General features: G+C 31.4%; 1 protein-coding gene across 1 annotated transcript; it reads left to right on the top strand.

The window, feature by feature from the left end:
• The first annotated feature begins 19,761 nt into the window (after window positions 1-19,761).
• LOC116013066 lies at window positions 19,762-20,814 on the top strand. Its single transcript, XM_031252727.1, has one exon. The coding sequence runs from the start codon at window positions 19,762-19,764 to the stop codon at window positions 20,812-20,814; it is 1,053 nt and encodes a 350-aa protein (XP_031108587.1).

Genomic DNA, 20,814 nt, shown 5'->3' with positions numbered 1-20,814 from the left:
AGCTCCTTCGGCAAAAAACGCTTTCCTTCTCTCTCCTCCACATATGCATTGTTTCCTCAAAAACCACACACCAAGATACATTGATGGGGATGCTCTAACTGTATATGCTTTCATTAACATATTCGTAAAGAATTAATACCCAACATAGTACTCGACTATAGCGGTTTTACTCAGTTTAGTCCTAAATAACTTTTTGTGCTCAATTTAGTCCTCGACTTTGATGGTTTTATACAATTTAGTCCTTTGTTAAAAATTCTGTTAGTTGACTGTTAGAAATAGGGTCCTAATGGTAATTTTTCATCCTTCATCCCATTTGAGATGATTCCTTCTTCTTCCCCTTATTAAGATCCACACAGAAATGCAAATTTTCGTACCAAATTAACTTCAACCCTGAATAAATAAATACAGAGTAAATAAATATTTGAGTACGAAGATTTACATTTCTGCGTGGATCTTAATAAGGGGAAGAAGAATGAATCATCCCAAATAGGATTAAGGATGATAAATTACCATTAGGACTTTATTTCTAACCGTCCACTAACTAAATTTTTAACAAAAGACTAAATTGGGTAAAATCATCAAAGTCGGTGACTAAATTGAGCATAAAAAGTTATTTAGGACTAAATTGAGTAAAATCACTATAGTCGATGACTATATTGGATATTAACTCTATTCGTAAAAAAAGTACAAGATTTAGATTATGTTCATCTAAATTAAAGGATGGCAATGTGTTCTATCACTTGGCAAATTATGCCGTGGACCCAGGTCCACCTTGCAAGGTGGACCTGGGTCCAAAACTACGCCGTTTTGTCTTTTTTTTTTTTTTTTTTTTATAAATTAAATTAGTAAACACATTGCTGAATTAGAGTTGCCCAAAAATGTGTGAATGTAAAAGTTTCAAAGTATGAATGTAGAGTATAGAAATCGTGAATGTAGACTTATGATTGTGTGAATGTAGAGTTGCCTAGAAACAAAGTGTGAATGTAGAGTATAGAAATCGTGAATGTAGAGTTATGCATGTGTGAATCTGTAATAGAGTTAAGAATTCTAGCAACTTGTAGCCCTGTAATGTGTGAATGTGAAGTTCTTAAGTTGTGAATATAGAGTACATGACCTGTGAATATAGAGTTTTGAATGTGTGAATGCATAACAGTGGTAATATAGTTACTAAACATATAATCCTGAAATGTGTGAATGTGGAGTTCTTAAGTTGTGAATATAGAGTACAAGACCTGTGGATATAGAGTTTTGAATGTGTGAATGCATAACAGTGGTAATATAGTTACTAAACATATAATCCTGTAATGTGTGAATGTGGAGTTTACAAAGTGTGAATGTAGAGTATCATATAATCCTGTAATATGTGAATATAGAGTTTACAAAGTGTGAATGTAGAGTATCATATAATCCTGTAATATGTGAATATAGAGTTTACAAAGTGTGAATGTAGAGTATAGTGTATGTGAATGCAGACCCAGGTCCACCTTGCAAGGTGGACCTGGGTCCATGGCATAACAATCCTTATCACTTCTATGTTTACAAATTCATCTTTACCAATATCTCACATTATTTTCGACCCAAGAAACACATTTTTAATTTTTTAAATTTTGGGTTAGAATTAAAAAAAAAAAAAAAAGTAGGAAACATGTTTCCATTTTTTTTTTATTTGGGTTAAAAATTTTTAAATAAGAATTGGGCCAAAAACATGTCTTCAACACAAGAAACAAGTTTTCAAATTTCTTATGACCCGAAATTTTTGATTAATTAGGAAACAACAAGGAAACGTATTTGAACGAGTTTTAGAGACATAACGTTTCTGAAACAAGGAAACACTACCTTTATTATATTAAGTTTTGGTGCAACATAGTTAGCCAGCAAGGAAAATATAATAATAGCAAGCCTACATTAACAAGGTAGACGCTGCATTGAATATTAACTTGACTTCAAAATAGTTAACATCTTATACAACAGACTAACAGTATAAGTAGATATTTGAATATCATAATACCCAAAAAAGAAAACATAAATTACTTAAATTCCCAAACGATCGAACATTATATTGATGTAATTGTGAATACGTGTTGTCACAACCTTGTGCAGCCAAGCATGTGAATGTTGGTGGACAGGCTTTAGACATAAGATCAATGTGGAAAGCCTTTTCACTTTCCTCACAATTGGATTTGTGTGAGTAGCTTAAGTGCTGCTTTCTTCCATGTTATATATGGGTTCACATTACTTCATCCCATCCCGCCTGGTCCACAGCTTTATAGATGCCATATTTCCCACCCACCGTGACTTTCACGTCTGAATACAAGGTTTTAAGTTTGACTTTTCGTGAGAATTAAGCTACCTATTTAACTTCTTAATTTGAGCTAGGTATGTTGTACAATTTAGGTTAGTTTATCACTGTGTGGTCTGTTACCAGCTAGAGTCACAAATCGGGTTTCATCTAAAGCATACCTTCAAGTAAACTGCTACGATCTTTTAATGCTCCTGTTGGGCGAATGCACTAAAGGGCGAAGTCCAACAGTTAGTGGTTAGGAAGATTGTTGGGCGGAGGCCGGTGATGAATGGTTAAATCCAACACACCGCCTCACGAAAGTGTGATAGTATAAGAAAATAAAGTTGTGCATTCTCTACGAGCTATAATTTTTAGCGTAGTGATTTGCCCTTGATCCTAACAAGTGGTATCAGAGTTAGGTCATGGATTCGAGTCCCAGCAAGAATAAAAAATTGTGTAGTTAAGGTTGGCAAGTGTTGGGATATGTGGAAATTGTTGAGCAAAGACCAAGGCTACGTTGGGAGAATTGTTGGAAAGATGCAGATTATTAGGCAGAGGCCTATGGTGACTGGAGGGATTGTTGGACCAAGTTCAAGCGGTAAGTGTTTGATCCTAACAAGGTCAATTTGAAGATAATGCATACAATAAAGAACATTTGGATTCATCGTTCTTCGCACAGACTTCTACCTCTCCTCTACACTCAATGACATGCACTACTCAAATAAGTAAATGTTATATGAGTACACTCATTATCCTTTTTGGAGGTATAAATATTGCAGCATGTATGGCTTCAATGTAAGAGCATCTTATTAGATGGTTTTTGGGTGATTTTTTGTGAGGCCAATTATGGGGTGGAATAGATAATATTTGAGATCTTTGCAGGAGGAGTTGGTTTTATATATGCTTTCACAGTGAGCCCCACCAAATAAAATAGCATGCTAGGCGCGTGAGGCGTATTAGAAGTGCCCAATCGGACGCGTAAACCAACATTTTTTAAATACTCTTTCTGACAATTTTTTTCTATCTTACTTGACAGCTAAAAATTTATCAAGAAATTATACTATTGAGGATGTTCTAAGATTAGCAATAATCTTGCCATGCTAGCGGTAGAGTTGTGCAACTCAACCTCTAATAAATTTTTCATGTGCATGCAATACTAGAATTATATTTTATACAAAAGTTTCGTCGGGCGTAAAGTGTTATATTGGTGTTAAAGATTATGTATACAATTAAAAATCATTTTCTTGCACTATACTTAGAGCATCCACAACTATGGATTCATAAGCGCCAAGAATAGTCGAATATAGGGTCAATTTTGGGGCATTAATGTACAGTTTTGACACCCATTTATAATCATTTCATGCATAAAAGACTTTGATGTGATCAAATCAACAAACTCAACTTTAAATTATGTTTTAAGTCATTCCCGTAGGACATAACAGGACCCCAGACCAAAAGAAAGAGCAAACGAAGAAACGAACCAAGCAGCCCAACCACGAGTGCTTCACGCGTGGAGGAGGCGTGGATCAATTTCAGTATGCGCCCACGCCCCCCATCCACGCATGGATGGAACGTGGATCAGTCCATTAAGGGCAATTTTGAGATTTTGACTTTATGTTGGCTATTTAAACCCTTCCTCTGCATTTTAGAAGGGAGAGCCCCAATTTCCAAATCTGATTTCATTTTTGTTTTCTCCCCTTTGGGGGAAATCTATCATTTTTCCCTAGCTTAGATTAGTTCTCCTATGGTAGATTTAACAAGAGGAATGAGAGTGAAGGTGTAATAGATCTATTGGATTCCTAGGTATATTACTCTACTCTTGTTTTTAATAGATTGTGATTTCGATTTATTTACCTGATTGTTTTCTATTGCTTGATCTTTAATGTTGACAATGTTTGAGTAAATTAGTTGAGGGGTGTGTGTACCCAATGTTAAATCTTACGATTGATGTTTGAAGGCCATATGCTTGTGAAAATGATGAAGTAGGGTTTAGTCTTGTGTGGTTGAAGTTCGTTGTGCTTTGCTTCTATTTTCGACCGGGATAGCTAGTAGACTTTGTGAAAGTGTGTGTGCGCGATAGCGGCCCCTCACGAGTCCAACTCATCCACAATTCCACATCCCCGCCCTTTATCCAGAAGGATGAGGCCCGGGAAGAGTGGTAGGCAAGGTGTTCGATCAAATGCCTCAACCGAATGAGGATTGAGTGTCCGAGTGTGACGTCACTCGGTATTGATACCGTGGACTCTCGTGACATCCTCGAACTTCATTGCTACAATCCCCATAGAGTGGTCAATCGCATTGACTAACTAAGTCACACGCCCCCTTGTTCTTTTAAATTGTTTAAGTACCTTTCCAACCTATGTTTTGTTATTCTCTTGTTCCTAGCTAGTTCTTGTAACTCTTAGTTCTTAACATCCTAAATGTCAACACCTAATTCGATTCTAATTTGCCATCCTTGAGAACACGACACTCGGGGACTTTTCCTCGTTTTACCACCTTCATCCACCTCACCGCAAAAAATAACTTGCAGAGTCATTTTTTGGGTTTCAAATTGACCCTAAGTGTTAAATAAATAATAATTTGTTTTTATCTAACTCAGTCTAAACAAAAACAAGAGTTAATACCCGATTTGGTACCTTAACTTCCAAACTTGCTCGATTTCATCCAAACTATGCAATTGTTAACCAAAATGTTCCTAATCAAGACTATTTTGGTTTAGACAAAGGACTATTATTTTAGGTAAAAATTATATATATACTTGGGGATAAAATTGAGCAAGCATGAAAGTCGAGTATCAAAGTGATAAAATCCTAATAGTCGAAGGACCAAATCGAGTACTATCTCTAAAAACAATTATTGTTCAGTAGTAAAATTTAACAAATAGTAACTTTGGAGTAAGTAAATAATAGAGAATGATCTAAATTGATAATGGGAAAGGATAAAATATTACTTTTTATTGTTAATTAATAAAATACTCCGTAGTTGTTAACTACTTTTTAAACTTCGAATTAATATTAATATCTATTTTGATTAGCCAAAGATCACATGGTCAAGCGGTATAGCTGTGGCTCACGCAAATAAAAAGTTACAGATACTTCTGCTTTGTAACAGAGTTAGTAGTACTAAAAAATATAATCAACTTTGATTATCTAATAAAAAAAGAGATACATACGATTTACTATTAACTAATTATTAAAAGGGGCTTTGAAAACTATACCCAACAAAAAAAAAAAAAAAAGACAAGTAAATATTCTTATCCGCCAATCAAAATGAGTTTTAAAAATCATCTTTTACTATAATACAAATAGATAATTTTAAACACAAAATAATTCAAATAAAAAACACATTACAAATCAAACTATGAGATAGTATTTATTTATGTTCTCTTTCCATTTAACACATAATTAAAAAATGTCTTTTCTAAAATTAAGTCACTAACGAATCATCCAATAAATAATCAGCTGTGTAATAAAGTCTTATAGATAATCTTCATCATACCCTAGAATGCTCATTCAACACTAGCATCAACATCAAACATATTTTTCTAACAATCTAACATTAACAAATTACTCATATTTATATAATTTCTTCAGCACTATTCAATCATGAAGTTTTAACATTCAATAAATCAAAATTTCTAAACTTATAAATAAAAATGAAAAATTTCCTAACATAAAAAAATAATTTACAATAAAATATTTTAACTTGTAAATAAAAATAACAAATCAATAATCAAATTTCTTAAATAAAAAAAAAGATTAACAATCAAATTATTTAAACAATAATTTTCTTACTATAGTTGTAGAGCTCTATTGGACTGTAGGCAGTGGCATAAACGTATGAAATATTATAACTTTGGTTGTGCACAAATATAAACAATTTCTAAGGAGAGAATGAAATAATAAATTTACAGAATGATTGTAAGAGAATTTAAATCGAAACCCCTTTCAATATCAGTCGTTATATCGTGGGCCATGCACCATGGCTGATACTGCAGTTGTGTTGAACAGATACTGTAGTTGTGTTGAACTGATACTGCAGTTGTGTTGAAAGGGAACTGTAGTTGCGCGGAATAGAGGTCGTTTCATCCGTCTGGAACTGCAGTTGTGTTGAACGGATACTGTAGTTGTGTTGAACAGATACTGCAGTGCGTTGAACGAATGAAACGACCTCTGTTCTGCGCAATTGCAGTTCTTTTTCAACACAACTACAATATCAGTTCAACACAACTGCAGTATCCATTCAACACAACTGCAGTATCAGCTATGACCATGGTCCACAATGCATTTCAATATACCTTAGACATATTTATATATTTATACAAGATTTACATGCCTTAAAAAGGAAAGGAAATAGTTAACAAATTTTTATCTTAAGAAAGTTTCCTAATCTGCTGGATTGCTTTCCTAATGTAGAAAATGAAAATCTCGCCCAAAACTTGGAGGAAATCTCTGAAAAATCTCCCCTTACCGCCTTTGGGTTTGTACCCAGTCGGTCGCACCACCCCGACTGCCTGCCGAGGGGTGGGCGGCCGAGCCTAAACCCAATGCCCCAACAAGGAGCATGGCTACTAGGTCTCTCCAGTCTTCTGGGTAAAGTGGTCAAGTTACAATTAAGCTCCGCGTGCTGGGACATGCTCCTGACTAGGTACTCTTCTTGGGGTATCCATCAACATCAATAAAATATTAAAATTCTAGTGGTGTCAGATGATCTTAAGGTATGTCGATTTTATATGTTACATATTGTATTAGTTTCCATTTCAAATCCATTATATATCTCACATGTACAGTAGAAGACATAGTACAACTGGATGGTATGAACAAGTTGTAGACTTAATTAATTAGCTAAAATATGAGAGGGGCGGGGGACCATTTGGTTTGAAGCCAAATTGTAGAGTTGTGGTGTTTTTGTGCCTCTTGATGTACATGTCTTTTCTCCGACAGCTGCAGGGACCCTTGTCTCGTATTTTTGTTTCTCCATATTGTTTCCATATATTTATTGCTTCAAAGATTTCAAATGAAAAAGACCCAACTCCCTATAGCATTACTATACATTCAAACCTTTAATGGAGTTGATCCAATTTCCTCCACTCAGCTTACTGGTGGATGTACAACCAACGTAACCCTGAAATTTCCTTACCATCACAAACTCGATCTTTGATATTTCCTCCTTTAGATTTCAAATGCATAGTCTCTCACTCAAATATCTTATATTATCCAAAAAAAATAAAAAAATCTGTGCTCGGATGAGATAAAATGATATTAAAAAATATTGGGGTTTGTTTGGTTCGCACATGGAAATCGGAATCAGAATGGGAATCAAATACTTTGTAATTGTATGAGTTTTGGTGAAAGTATTTTGCATATTTGGTACTAGGATGGAATTGGAATTATGTTTGGTTATGCGTGACCCTATAATGAAAATAAATGTTTTAAAGATACAAAAATAAAAAATTTATGACAATTGTATAATGACAAGGCACCAATATGAACAAAAATATCAAAACAAAAATCTAAAAGCACTAATCCAAACTTGAAAATGATATTAGTACATTATCAATAAGATGGAATGATACCCTTTTTAATTAAGGAATGAGATTTTTAATTGAAACCTTGAAGGGATAATCAAATCTCATAGTTGTATTTTAAAAGTTGTCAACTAAACACTAATTATGATTTTGATTCTTATTCCTAGTGTGTAAACCTATAAACCAAACACACATTTAGAGATTCAGTGTTGTAACCTTTTTTGACTATCAAGGTTATTTATTTATTTTAGTTTTTCTACCACACAGTGGTTAGAAATTGCCAGCAACCACAGATTGTACATCGATCTTGATTAATATAATCCAAACCTATATCCAAATCTTCTAGCAACCTTTGTTAGTGATTTTAAATATGAAAAATATATTTTTTGAATCCTTAAAATGGTTTAGAAAGTTATTGGTTAGAAACCTTATATGATTTCTAATTGTAAACCCTGATTTTTGACAAATTTTTTCGTGGCTCAAAATCTCAATTTTTTGGGCAATGGTATCACTTGTTTAACCAAATAGTAATAATAAATAAATTTTAAGTTATGTAAGAATTTAATTCAACACTACAAGAAAATCTCACTGTAGAATGCAATATCTAAGTAAACTTACAAATTAAATGATGATAATGAGTTAACAAGAATAGAAATTAGGTTGGTGTAATCATTATTATTAGTTTGTATATAATGTTTAATTATTTTTTTGTTCACTTACAATTTTATTTTCAAATTTACCCATTTTCTTTAAGACTGTCTCTTGTGAGACCATTTCACGGATCCTTATTTGTGAAGAGGTTGGGTCAAGATTAAAATGTTATGCTCGAAAATGTAATAATAATCAGAAATAAATTATTTGTTACTTATAAAGGAAAACGTAATACTTTTAAATCAAAATAGAATTTTAGGTATCGAACAATTACTTATGAGAAAAAATTGTAATAATAATCAAGAATAAATTGACAGAATCTTATTTATAAGAGAAAGTGTAATACTTATGAGCAAAAATGTGATATTTTTAATTTAATATGTACCTTGTAATACTTTTAAATCATAATATAATATTAGGAGTTGAAGAGTTATTACTTATGAATAAAATTGTAATACTTATACGGAAAAATGTAATACTGAGAAAAAATCCGACCAACATTATAAGAGATTTTGCCTTCTTTAAGTATTTTTTTTTCCCATACGTTGTTAATGATCGATGTTAATAATATCCTTAAATATAATTAATAACATGTAGTTTTGTTGTAATAATCCTTTGGTAGTTGTGTTTTCTACCGGGGTTGACTTCTCGTTTTTATGTTTATATATATATATATATATATATATATATATATATATATGCCAATGATAAAGTGAGTTCACTTGTTCGCATGAGTATGTGTAGACAAGTCATATTCATTGATCTTTGTATTATGAATGACTAGGATTTTAAGAGTTTTTTTTTCTTATTTGTATTCAAGGATTGAATGGTAATTTTGGTGTGCATTTAAAATTTATTTAATATTATTTTAATATAGTGTGCATGATTTTATGGATAAATTGTGATGGTAACGTAGATTTTATCAGTATATAGTTGTTTTGCGATACTCTCCTTTTTGTCGGCGTCTTCACCATTGTTTTAATTTTTAGGGTGTTTCTTTGGCACAATATGGTTTTGATGCACGATTGCTTAGTTGCACACATAAATCTTTACGCGTGCACACTATGGATGCGATGCACAGTTGCTGAGTTGCACACGTAAATCTATACGCGTGCACATCATGGTTCTGATGCACAGTTGCACAAGTAAAACTAAACGTATGCACAGTTGCTGACTTGCACACGTAAAACTAAACGCATACACACAAATGCTTCTGATGCATAGTTGCTTATAATGTCCGCTCCAAATTTATGAGAATGCTCGTAAAATCCTAATTGGTAGCTTGCTTAAAACAAACATGCACATTTGCTCAATTGCACACATAGAACTCTGCGTGTGCACACTATGGTTCTAAGGCACGGTTGCTCAGTTACACGCGTAAACATGTACACGTACACATCATGAATTTGATGCGTAGTTGCACACATAAATCTGTACACGTACACACCATGCTTTTGATGCACAATTGCTGAGAATAATTAGCCCAAATTTATAAGAATGCTCGTACAGTTTTAATTGGTAGCAAATTAATTAAAATTCATAAAACTTGGAATTATTGTGCAATTAGCATTCCAAATTTACCCCTAACCTTGATTACTCAGTCAAAATAGTGCAAGAAATCAAGGAATGAGATATTTAAAAATCTTTTATTTAAGCTATTGATCTTCACAGTCTAATAGATTGGATATGTCCACACAGACTCATGAGAACATGTGGACTTATATGATCATTAGTGTGTGTGTGTGTGTGTAATACAATTCAAATGCGGTTGGGGTGCTCAGGTGTGGTTGTGCGATGAGAGGAGAGCCATTGATCTTGTCAAAATCAACGTTCATGATTAAAAATGTTTTAAAAAACACGGTGGCAATTCGGTCATTTTCCATATGAGTCAAACTTAATGTGCACGATTTTTCTTCTTAAGGTGCGTGATTTTTGCGCTTAATGTGCGTTAGTTGTTGAAACTTAAGTGTGGGTGTCGGTCTATAGCTTTAGGTGCATGATTTTCCTTCTTAAGGTGCGTGATTTTCCTTCTAAAGGTGCGTGCTTTTGTGCTTAAGGTGCGTGGTTTTGAGCTTAAGGTATGTTAGTTGTTGAAATTTAAGTGCGTCACTCTAAAGCTTTAGGTGCGTGGTTTTCCTTCTTAAGTTGCGTGATTTTCCTTCTTAAGATGTGTGGTTTGTGTGTGTTGGTCCTGATAGGGTGGTAAAAGTCTAGAGGGGGTGGGAGGTGAACAAACTTTTATTACAATTTGTAAACTTTATAACACTTTCGTAATTTAATAACTTCAAGTAACAAGATAAATAATCAACTTAGAGTGCACATCGAAGAATAGATACGGTAAAGTGCTATAAATTAAATCACGTAAATATGAAGAGATAATTCACATCCAATACATAGGAATCACTTAAAATATGTCAAATAATAAGTATGTAAATTTTGGTTCACAGGCATACGTGGAAACTTGCAAACCTAGATAAATAATCTTAACCAATATGAAATGAGTTTCTAGATAATTATCAAGATAATATATGATAAGTCAAATAAGAATTCTATCTTGCATGCACGTGATTTCACGTGAATCTAGATGATGAAGTCTAAAAAGATAAAGATGAAATAGTAAAAGGTTTAGCTTAAATAGATATGCAAGAATTAAAGTACTACAAGTAAAATAAATAAAGAGAGATATTTATAGTGGTTTAGAGGTGGTGTAATCCTCCTAATCCACTCTTCTCCTTTCACTCCAAGGAGGAAGTTCACTATCTCGTTCACCCAGGCACAAATAGTGATTCTTAAGTGCTATCCAAGCACTTCTCCGAGTAACTCGCACAAAGCTACACTCAACTCCGAGTATCTCGCACAAAGTTATACACTCATACTCCTTAATTCACCGATTAAGTGTCTTACACAAAGCTACATTTAATTTTCCCTAGTGTCTCGCACAAAGCTACATTTAATCTCCCTAGTGTCTCGCACAAAGCTATACTTACTAAGGATTTCACAAGCTCCTTGCTACTTTCCTCTTTCTACACTCAGTAAAAATATTTTTACAAAGAAAATAATTTTTCTCTCTCAGACTTGAATTCTATCATGTTTAGCCCAATACTTGCACTTTAGAATTTTCTTGCTTTTGTAATTTCGTAGTTCATCGTCACCGTTGTGCAAGTTGTATTTTTTCTTCAAGTCTGCTTGGGCATTTATAACTTGAAAAAGTTATTTGCCCGTTGTGAATTTTATAAATCTTCCATCCACTTGATCTGATAGCTCTTGCTAGCTTGATATGCAACATTTAATGACTTTGGTGGCTCTTGTAAGATGATTTTGAATTTTTCTTCAAAAGTCTTCTAGATTCTAACTCTAGCGAAAAAATCCTTGATTTTTTTTTTTTTTTTGCAAATTGAAATCAGCTCCAAGTGGAAATATCTTTCCATTTTTAGAAGTTAGCCCCATCTCCCTTCAATTGATCACAAGTTGACCTCTCTGATTTGCGAATTTACTAGGTCAGCCTCCTCCTCCTCAAGTAGTCAACCTCTTCCTAACCTCTTCCTATCCTTGATAAATTAATTCCTCAAGAAGCCTTCAATTGATCACGAGTTGACCTCCTCCTCAAGTAGTCAACCTCTTCCTATCCTTGATAAATTAATTCCTCAAGAGTTGACCTCTTTGATTTGCAAATTTACTAGGTCAACCTCCTCCTCCTCAAAGAATTAATCTGAGACTTGAACTCGTGACCTTGTCTTCAAGGATTGCTACAATGCTTGACCATTCTTCCACTTATTGTTTTCTTGTTTAGTGTAAGCAAATGATTACAAGTATAAAATAATTTTATACACTTGTATTTTCCTCAACATCTTCGCAATTTTGACTAGGCTTGACTTAGGAAAATAATTCACTAGACTCAAAATAAAATTGGAGCAAAAAATTACATTTTTAGTTCATCAAAATAATTACACTTTATTCCTAACAATGTGCTTAAGGTGCGTAAGTTGTTAAAACTTGAAGTGCGTCGACCTAAGACTTTAGCTGCGTTGTTTTTCTTTTTAATGTGCATTTATTTTTATTTTTATTTTTATTTTTTGCAATTCCAAAACATAAATAATATTCTTTATATATATGCCAAAAACGTGTGATCAAGTCCTAAAGCTACATGTTCATCATGTCATTGCTTATTTGGCACATACATGACTTTTTGGGTGCTTAAGTGGATTATTCATGTGTATATTTTTTTAAAGTTATTTTTATTATTGAATTCTTATAAAATTTAATTTAATATTTTAAATTATATTTTATTTTCTTTCATTTCCAAAACTTATATTTTATTCTTTAATTAAAAAAGGACTGCAACTGAGAAGCTTCTACTGGTGGCCACTCTCCCTCGCTTATAGTCTTTATAGACAACCATGGCTAAATTTCAACCAGGATTGTTTAAGATACTCTACAAGTCTGCAACGAAGGCGGGTCTAGATATGGACCTTTAACAGAGATTTGGATCTAGACCATCTCTTAGATAGCCATGGTTGAGAGTCAACCATGCTTGTCTGTAACGTGATAGGAACATCCATCGTTAAAAATTGTTCGTGACTATTAAAAAAAAAAAAAAAAGAAGATAAAATGTAATTTTAAAAAATTCAAGAAAATAAAATAAAATTCAAAATTTTATAAAGATTAAATTAAATTTAAAAGTCAAATAAATTAAAAATTTTACATATGGATCCATGTAACTAGAAGTCATATGTGCGTCAAATAAGCAATGACATGATAAATAGGTAAGTTTAGAACTTAATTGCACTTTTTTGTACATTTAAAAGTCGATAGAACTTTTTATTTTTAGTTAGATGACTCAATTGCACTAGTTGATTCATTTAAGAGATTTAATTGACCTTTTTTTTTTTTTTTTAATTATTTTTTAAAATTTAATTTTTTTTTTTTTTTTTAATTATTTTTTAAAATTTAATTTTTTTTTTTTTTTTTAATTATTTTTTAAAATTTAATTTTTTTTTTTTTTTTTAATTATTTTTTAAAATTTAATTTTTTTTTTTTTTTTTAATTATTTTTTAAAATTTAATTTTTTTTTTTTTTTTTAATTATTTTTTAAAATTTAATTTTTTTTTTTTTTTTTAATTATTTTTTAAAATTTAATTTTTTTTTTTTTTTTTAATTATTTTTTAAAATTTAATTTTTTTTTTTTTTTTTAATTATTTTTTAAAATTTAATTTTTTTTTTTTTTTTTAATTATTTTTTAAAATTTAATTTTTTTTTTTTTTTTTAATTATTTTTTAAAATTTAATTTTTTTTTTTTTTTTTAATTATTTTTTAAAATTTAATTTTTTTTTTTTTTTTTAATTATTTTTTAAAATTTAATTTTTTTTTTTTTTTTTAATTATTTTTTAAAATTTAATTTTTTTTTTTTTTTTTAATTATTTTTTAAAATTTAATTTTTTTTTTTTTTTTTAATTATTTTTTAAAATTTAATTTTTTTTTTTTTTTTTAATTATTTTTTAAAATTTAATTTTTTTTTTTTTTTTTAATTATTTTTTAAAATTTAATTTTTTTTTTTTTTTTTAATTATTTTTTAAAATTTAATTTTTTTTTTTTTTTTTAATTATTTTTTAAAATTTAATTTTTTTTTTTTTTTTTAATTATTTTTTAAAATTTAATTTTTTTTTTTTTTTTTAATTATTTTTTAAAATTTAATTTTTTTTTTTTTTTTTAATTATTTTTTAAAATTTAATTTTTTTTTTTTTTTTTAATTATTTTTTAAAATTTAATTTTTTTTTTTTTTTTTAATTTTTTAAAATTACATTTTATCTTCTTTTTTTTTTTTTTTTTATTTAATCGCATAATGTGCGACAATATCACTAGCGCTCTTATATAAGCTTACAAATTACAATGTACATGTTGCCGCCAGGCTTGAATAACATTGAATGAAATTGTTGTAATATAGATGCCTTGAGTAACAAATTAGGTGAGATATCTTAAGTGAGTGTGACAAGATTAGAATTAACATTTAGTTCATATATGTGCCTATGGGAGAGGACATGGATGGCCTAGTGGCCATGAGCCCCTAGCTAGATAGATAGGTTGTAGCAGCTTTCTCTGCAGGAGAAGGAGCTTGGAATGGGCATTGAGACTACTAGAGAATTATAGTCCAATTATAGCATGAGGCCAAACAAGTATTTGTTTCAAGTGGCTAAGTCCTATTTGAATAATTTAGTGTATGTTAATTTTACTAATTATATAAATTATTTAATATCCATCAAGACCTAGTTAGAAGGAGAAGTATAAAAGCAGGCCATCTGGATGAGTGGACTTAGAAAATTTTAGCATAGTGTTAAATCATTATTCTATGGACGATGGTCTAGACATTCGTTTGAAATATAATTAAGAAGTACATTTTTAATATATTAAAAGTATATTATTTAAAAGTACATAATTTTTTTATATATATTATCAAATAATATACATTCGGTACACAAATAATGTAGTTTTAGTATATTAAAAATGTATATTGTATTCATGATCTACACAACTATGTGAAACATGGTTCATACAATAATTTGCCTTTACTGCTTACCTCATCCTGCTAAGGCTTGTAGGTTTGGCGGGCTGGTCTATAAAATTGTTTTAAAAATTAAATTTAAATAAAAATTTAATAATTGGACAATCAAATAACATAGCTAAATACTTTAAACGGATATTAATAAATAATTTTAAAATTAATAATGCGTATGATGTCAAAAGTTCGATTCTCAATTTCCTCAATTGTATAAAAAGAAATCTAAAATGAAATTAATTAGTACACAAATTATAAATACCAAATGTTAATCCAACAGGTCGGTTAATCTTGTTTTGTAACTTAAGGACTACTACTTATACACATGATGCAAGTGTGTGTATATATATATATATATATTTAAATATCAATTATAATTCTCTATTTTGCTCCCTTTAATTTGCTCCCCTTTTCCTTATTTCTGTGTATTGCCACGCGTTAGGCCAGTCTCCCTGTAGGTACTTGGGTCATGCAATATACACCAACAATATATAATGTGGCACAACTCATCAATTTCAACCACAAAATACACAAAAGTAATTTCCTTTTTGCTTTCCCCTATACTAACTTTAATCATTGGTATATATATATATATATATATATATATATATATATATTAAGGGTGTGTTTGGTTCACGAGTTTTGGTATAAGGTATGGGTATCAAAGTGATTGTTATTGTTTGGTACTCTTTGGTTGACAGGTTTTAGAATACTACTATGTGTTTGAAATACCCCATTAATTGAAAAACTCATACCCTTATTAAATAAGAGTTCATTTCCCTTCCTCCTTTCTTCCCCACCTACTAATAATCATTTCTATTCCACCCTACTACTAAACATGTAAAATACATTCACCAAAGTCATTACCCTTACTAAGTATTTGAAACCCATACCGATTCTGATTCCCATGTGTGAACCAAATACACCCTAAGTGTTGTATATATGGCTAATGCTATAAAGTAAGGATCGATGTGTATATAGAGTGTGTCCTTGGAAGGTGATGGGCAGGCAGCAGTTGCAGTACTATAATGTTGAACCATTACCCACAATGTGCCATATAATATTGAACCAATATAATCCATCATATAATATCACTTTAAAAGATAAAAAACACCCAAAAGTTGGATTCCAGGGAGGACGAAAAGTAGTTTAGATATAGAAAAATGACAAAAGAAGCAAGCTAAGCAAAATGTATATTATTAAAGGAAAAAAAAGTTTTGTCTACAATGGCGAAGGTGCAGTCTCGTGATATGATGGTTGGAGCACGTACTATAGGAGTGTGAAAGCATATGGCTTAATTCTGATCATCCTTGCATTATTTTAAAGTGGCATGGAATATTTGTTAGCATGCATGAACTTGCCTTAGCTTCAATTCTTTAATTTACATCAAACACACAATATATAAACATTATTATTTTTCATTATCTAAATTTAATTATTTATTACTAGATAATTGTATTGTTGGGATACTAGCCTACTACCAACACACATAGATGATTCAAGTGAGAGATATGATTCTGGCACGAAATAAAAATAAAAACTTTATATTATATGAGTAAATTCGAATGAATTCTCATTAATAATGTACATAATTTTATGCGCAAATTTTACTGTGGACCGCGGTCCACAATGGACTGTGGTCCATGCATCAAAACGACGTCTCTGAATAATGAAAACAAACGGCTGAAACGACTTCGTTCCGCGCGCCGTTAACTTTCATTTTATATATACTGCAATTTTCTTTTCAGCACAACTGCAGTTTCCCTTCAACACAATTACAATATCATTTCGATATAACTACAATTTCATTGGACGATATACACTCAAATATGTGAACTGTTATTTAGTTTCATTTCATATACACTGTAGTTTCCTTTCAGCACAACTACATTTTCATTTTGATATAATTACAATTTCATTTGATAATATAAAAACAAATGTGAGGCAATATCTTTTGAGATGAACTGTAGTTTCAATTACGGAGCCCCATTTCTTTACTTAATGAAACAACGGCGTTTTGTGACCATGGTCCATAATGCATTGTGAACCATAGTCCACCGTATAATGACCCAATTTTATGTATGTAAAGTAGTACATTGCAAATAATGCACATTCATTTTTTGTCGAAACTATTATTATAAATCCCACGGGAACTTGGGGTCTGGGGGTTGGGGGTTAGGGCCGGCCCTGAGCAAGGTCGGGCTGGGCAACCGCCCAGGGCCCATGCTAGAAGAGGCTTATCTTATCCATATATATATATATATATAATATAATATATATATATATATATATATATATATATATATATATAATAGTATTATAATTAGTTTTATAACTATATTTAAAAAAATTAAGAATAGATGGACTCATGGAAGCTTAATCGGTGTGGGACTAAAGGAAAATTGGGAATCGACACTTAATTAAATAATTTAGAAATAGAATCGACACGGGGACACCTAATTATCTATTAGAATCGACACCCTATTCGGCTAACCCATTCATCTTCTTCAACAATTTTTTTTCCCAATTCGATTAATCCTCTATTCGTCTTAGTCGCATCTTCGTTGACGATCAACCATTGTTCATTTGTTTGCCGGTAACTTGTAAGTTATTGTTCTATTTGTAATTTGTTCTATATTTATTTCCCATTGCAACACTACACACATGCACAACACACCTGTAGGGCATTAGGGCTATAAATCTATAATCTTCTAATGAGTAATGTAAATATGTAATGTTTATTTGGATAATGAATTTTGTTATTTCTGGCATTGTAGAATATATATAATTTTATAATTATAATTATATATATAATTACTCTAAGTTACTAAGTATTGTCTAATCCATTATATTAATAGGGATAGAAAGTGAAAAAAAAAAAATAGAAAAGAACAAAAAATCGTGGTTGTGGAGCTGTTTGTGATACAATTGAATACTGATGAGAAATTTTTGAAAAAATTCAGGTGCTTTTGTTCTTTTCTTATACACAATTTTTAAAATCGTTTTATATAATGTTCCCTAAAAAGCATTTACCTGAAAGTGAAAAAAACAAAAAAGTAGAGCAGCTAATAGAATCACAAAGAACAACTATAAATAAATTTTTCAAAAAATTAGAATCATCTAATCAACATTTGAAACAATCTAAAGAAAATTTAAATGACCAAGGCTATGTTAATGAGGGTATAGGTAATTTGAGTGATGATGATAATGTAACAAATAATGAGGGTATAGGCAGTTTGAGTGATAATGATAATTTACCAAATGAATGTAATGTTGACATAACATTGGCTTAGATGAACACCTTATCCCTCAATTTGATATTTATGATCCTAGGAATTGAGCTATAGTAAATCAAGAGATATTTTAATTGAAAAAGGACCTATAACTCTATAAGGGAATTAAATCTTATATTTCCTTTAGATAATAACTCTAGAACCCAATGGGATAGATCAAGTGGCAAGTGAGCTCTCTTTATGGGAAGGAATTTCGGGAGAACACGGGTACAATTCCCACGAGTGACGATTCCCCCTGGGCCAGCTCCTGGTAAATTTACCAAAAAAAAGATAATAACTCTAGGCTTTTTTTTAACCGGCCCTGCTGCGATCGTTAGGAGACTTTGACCGATTAGAAGAGATGAAGACCCCTACCTAGAGTTTACAAGTAGGGGTGGGGATCTGAAGACTAATAAAATAACTTGCGATTTACTTCCTCTATGGCTCTTCCCCAGGGGCTCTATGAGGTTAGGACGATTAGTGTAGCCTATGATGTGATAACTAACGTATAAAAACAATATATGTTGGTCGCATATTAAATATCAAATCATGATTTTTGCAAAGTAAATTATGGATAAAGTTACATGAATCAAAATTACTCGCACAAAATTTTCACCATTTTCGTTGGTTTTTATAAATTAGTTGGTTTGAACCAACATGGTTGGCGTGGTGGTTCAGCACCTTGTCTCTTAAGCATGAGGTTGAGGGTTCAATTCCCACCTATGTGAATGATACAAACTATTTGGCCAGTCCCCTACCACTTATGTGCTGATAGTTGGGATGGAGGGATACCTTGGGATTATATTGACACGTCAGGCACTGAAATTTTTTAGTCCATGTAGCCTGATTGGTATGTAATTTATTATAGATAATATAATTATGGCATGATTAATTAGTTTGATCTAATTTTCAATTACCATAATTTTTGGGGTCTAATTTATAAAATAAAATTCATTATTGATTTATGTTTATTCATTAAAAATAACATTTATACTTCCCATAAATAAGTAATTAATCCATAAATAGTTAATTACCATAAATGCCATATTATATCAAGCTAATTAATTTTAGTAATAAGCAGTATTTACTATATATTAATGCGTACTAACCAAATTCATCATTAATTTAAATATTTGATAAATTATATTTATCATCTATTTAACTATATTTTGTTGCATTCTTATATTATTACTAGTAGTTTTACCCATACGTTACACGGAATGAATTTGTTATAATATTTTAACAATGTTTAGATCGATATACAATTATATAAATTATAACAACGAATATTATATAGTGCAATTGCTAAAATGCGTTGAATCCATTATGTTTTATGATGTTATTCTTGTTTAAATTTGAGCAAATAATTGCCCAATTACCTAGGCTATGCACATATAAAAAATATTCAATTGAATGTGTAGATACTGCATTCTGGAAATTGAATGTCAATGGGAATTTTACATTAGCTTCTGCAAAAAAGATGATTGTAGACCAGGAAGGAGAAGAAGAACATGAAAGGGAATTTTGGTTCAAACCTTGTTGGTCAAAAGAAGTGCCATGGAAGATGTCCTTCCTTGCTTGGAGGGTGTTCAAAAGGAAAATCCCATCTGATGATAATCTGAGAAGATTTGGATATCAACTTGCTTCAAGGTGCTACTGCTGCCCAAATCCAAGGTTGGATAATTTGCAACATATTTTCTGCACAGGATCCACAGCATCACAAGTTTGGGGATACTTTGCAAGATCTTTGGGATTTAACATTCAGATAAGAGGAGTCAAACAGTTGTGCTATGAATGGTGGAAGAAAAAACCTAGAAATAGAATGATCAGATTCTTAACTCACAAATTGCCAATGGTGATCTTATGGGAATTATGGGTGCATTACAACCAGTGCAAGTATGGAAAGGAAAGTCCATCTAGGGCCAGGATAATCTTCAAAGTCACAAGAGACATGGTGGATTGCATAATGAGAAAATGGCCATCATGGGATCCATTTCCTCCTAACTGGAACTATATATTGAGGAGAGCTGATTTGTTCAAATGTAGCAAGATAGTAAGAGAAGCAAGCTGGTGCAAGCCACCAAAGGGTTGGATAAAAATCAACACAGCTGTAAAGAAGGGGAGTTGCAGCTTTATGATTAGAAACTCTAAGGGGGAGTTTGTTATGGCAGGAGTATATTCTGGTGACAGGGATATGGAGATGATAATGCTGAAGGAATGTTTGAGTTGGTGTAAGAAAAGAGGCTTGGGAAGGGTTCAGATTGAGGGAGAGCAGGTGAGGGTTGATGGGGATGAGCAGGGACTGAGAGTTGAATGGTTAAAATGTGACAGGAGAATGAATTGTATTGCACAGTGGCTTCTTGACAAATGTGAAGGACAAAATGTTGTATATAGAAGGGTGAGTGCACTCCCTAAAGGTTTCTTATACATCTTAAGCCTGGAAGGATTCCCTCACTTCTCATCACTCCCAAGGAGGGATTTCATTCCAGTTGACAATAATCAGAACAGAAGATGGGACCCTGGTGGAAGATGA

Source organism: Ipomoea triloba, chromosome 3 (genome assembly GCF_003576645.1).
Source record: "Ipomoea triloba cultivar NCNSP0323 chromosome 3, ASM357664v1".
NCBI classification, from domain to species: Eukaryota; Viridiplantae; Streptophyta; class Magnoliopsida; order Solanales; family Convolvulaceae; genus Ipomoea; species Ipomoea triloba.
This window is presented reverse-complemented; position numbering and strand designations above follow the sequence as displayed.

Bases quoted from the DNA above. Each gene is read 5' to 3' on its own strand.
- LOC116013066 (XM_031252727.1), top strand. From the start codon at position 19,762: ATGATTGTAGACCAGGAAGGAGAAGAAGAACATGAAAGGGAATTTTGG.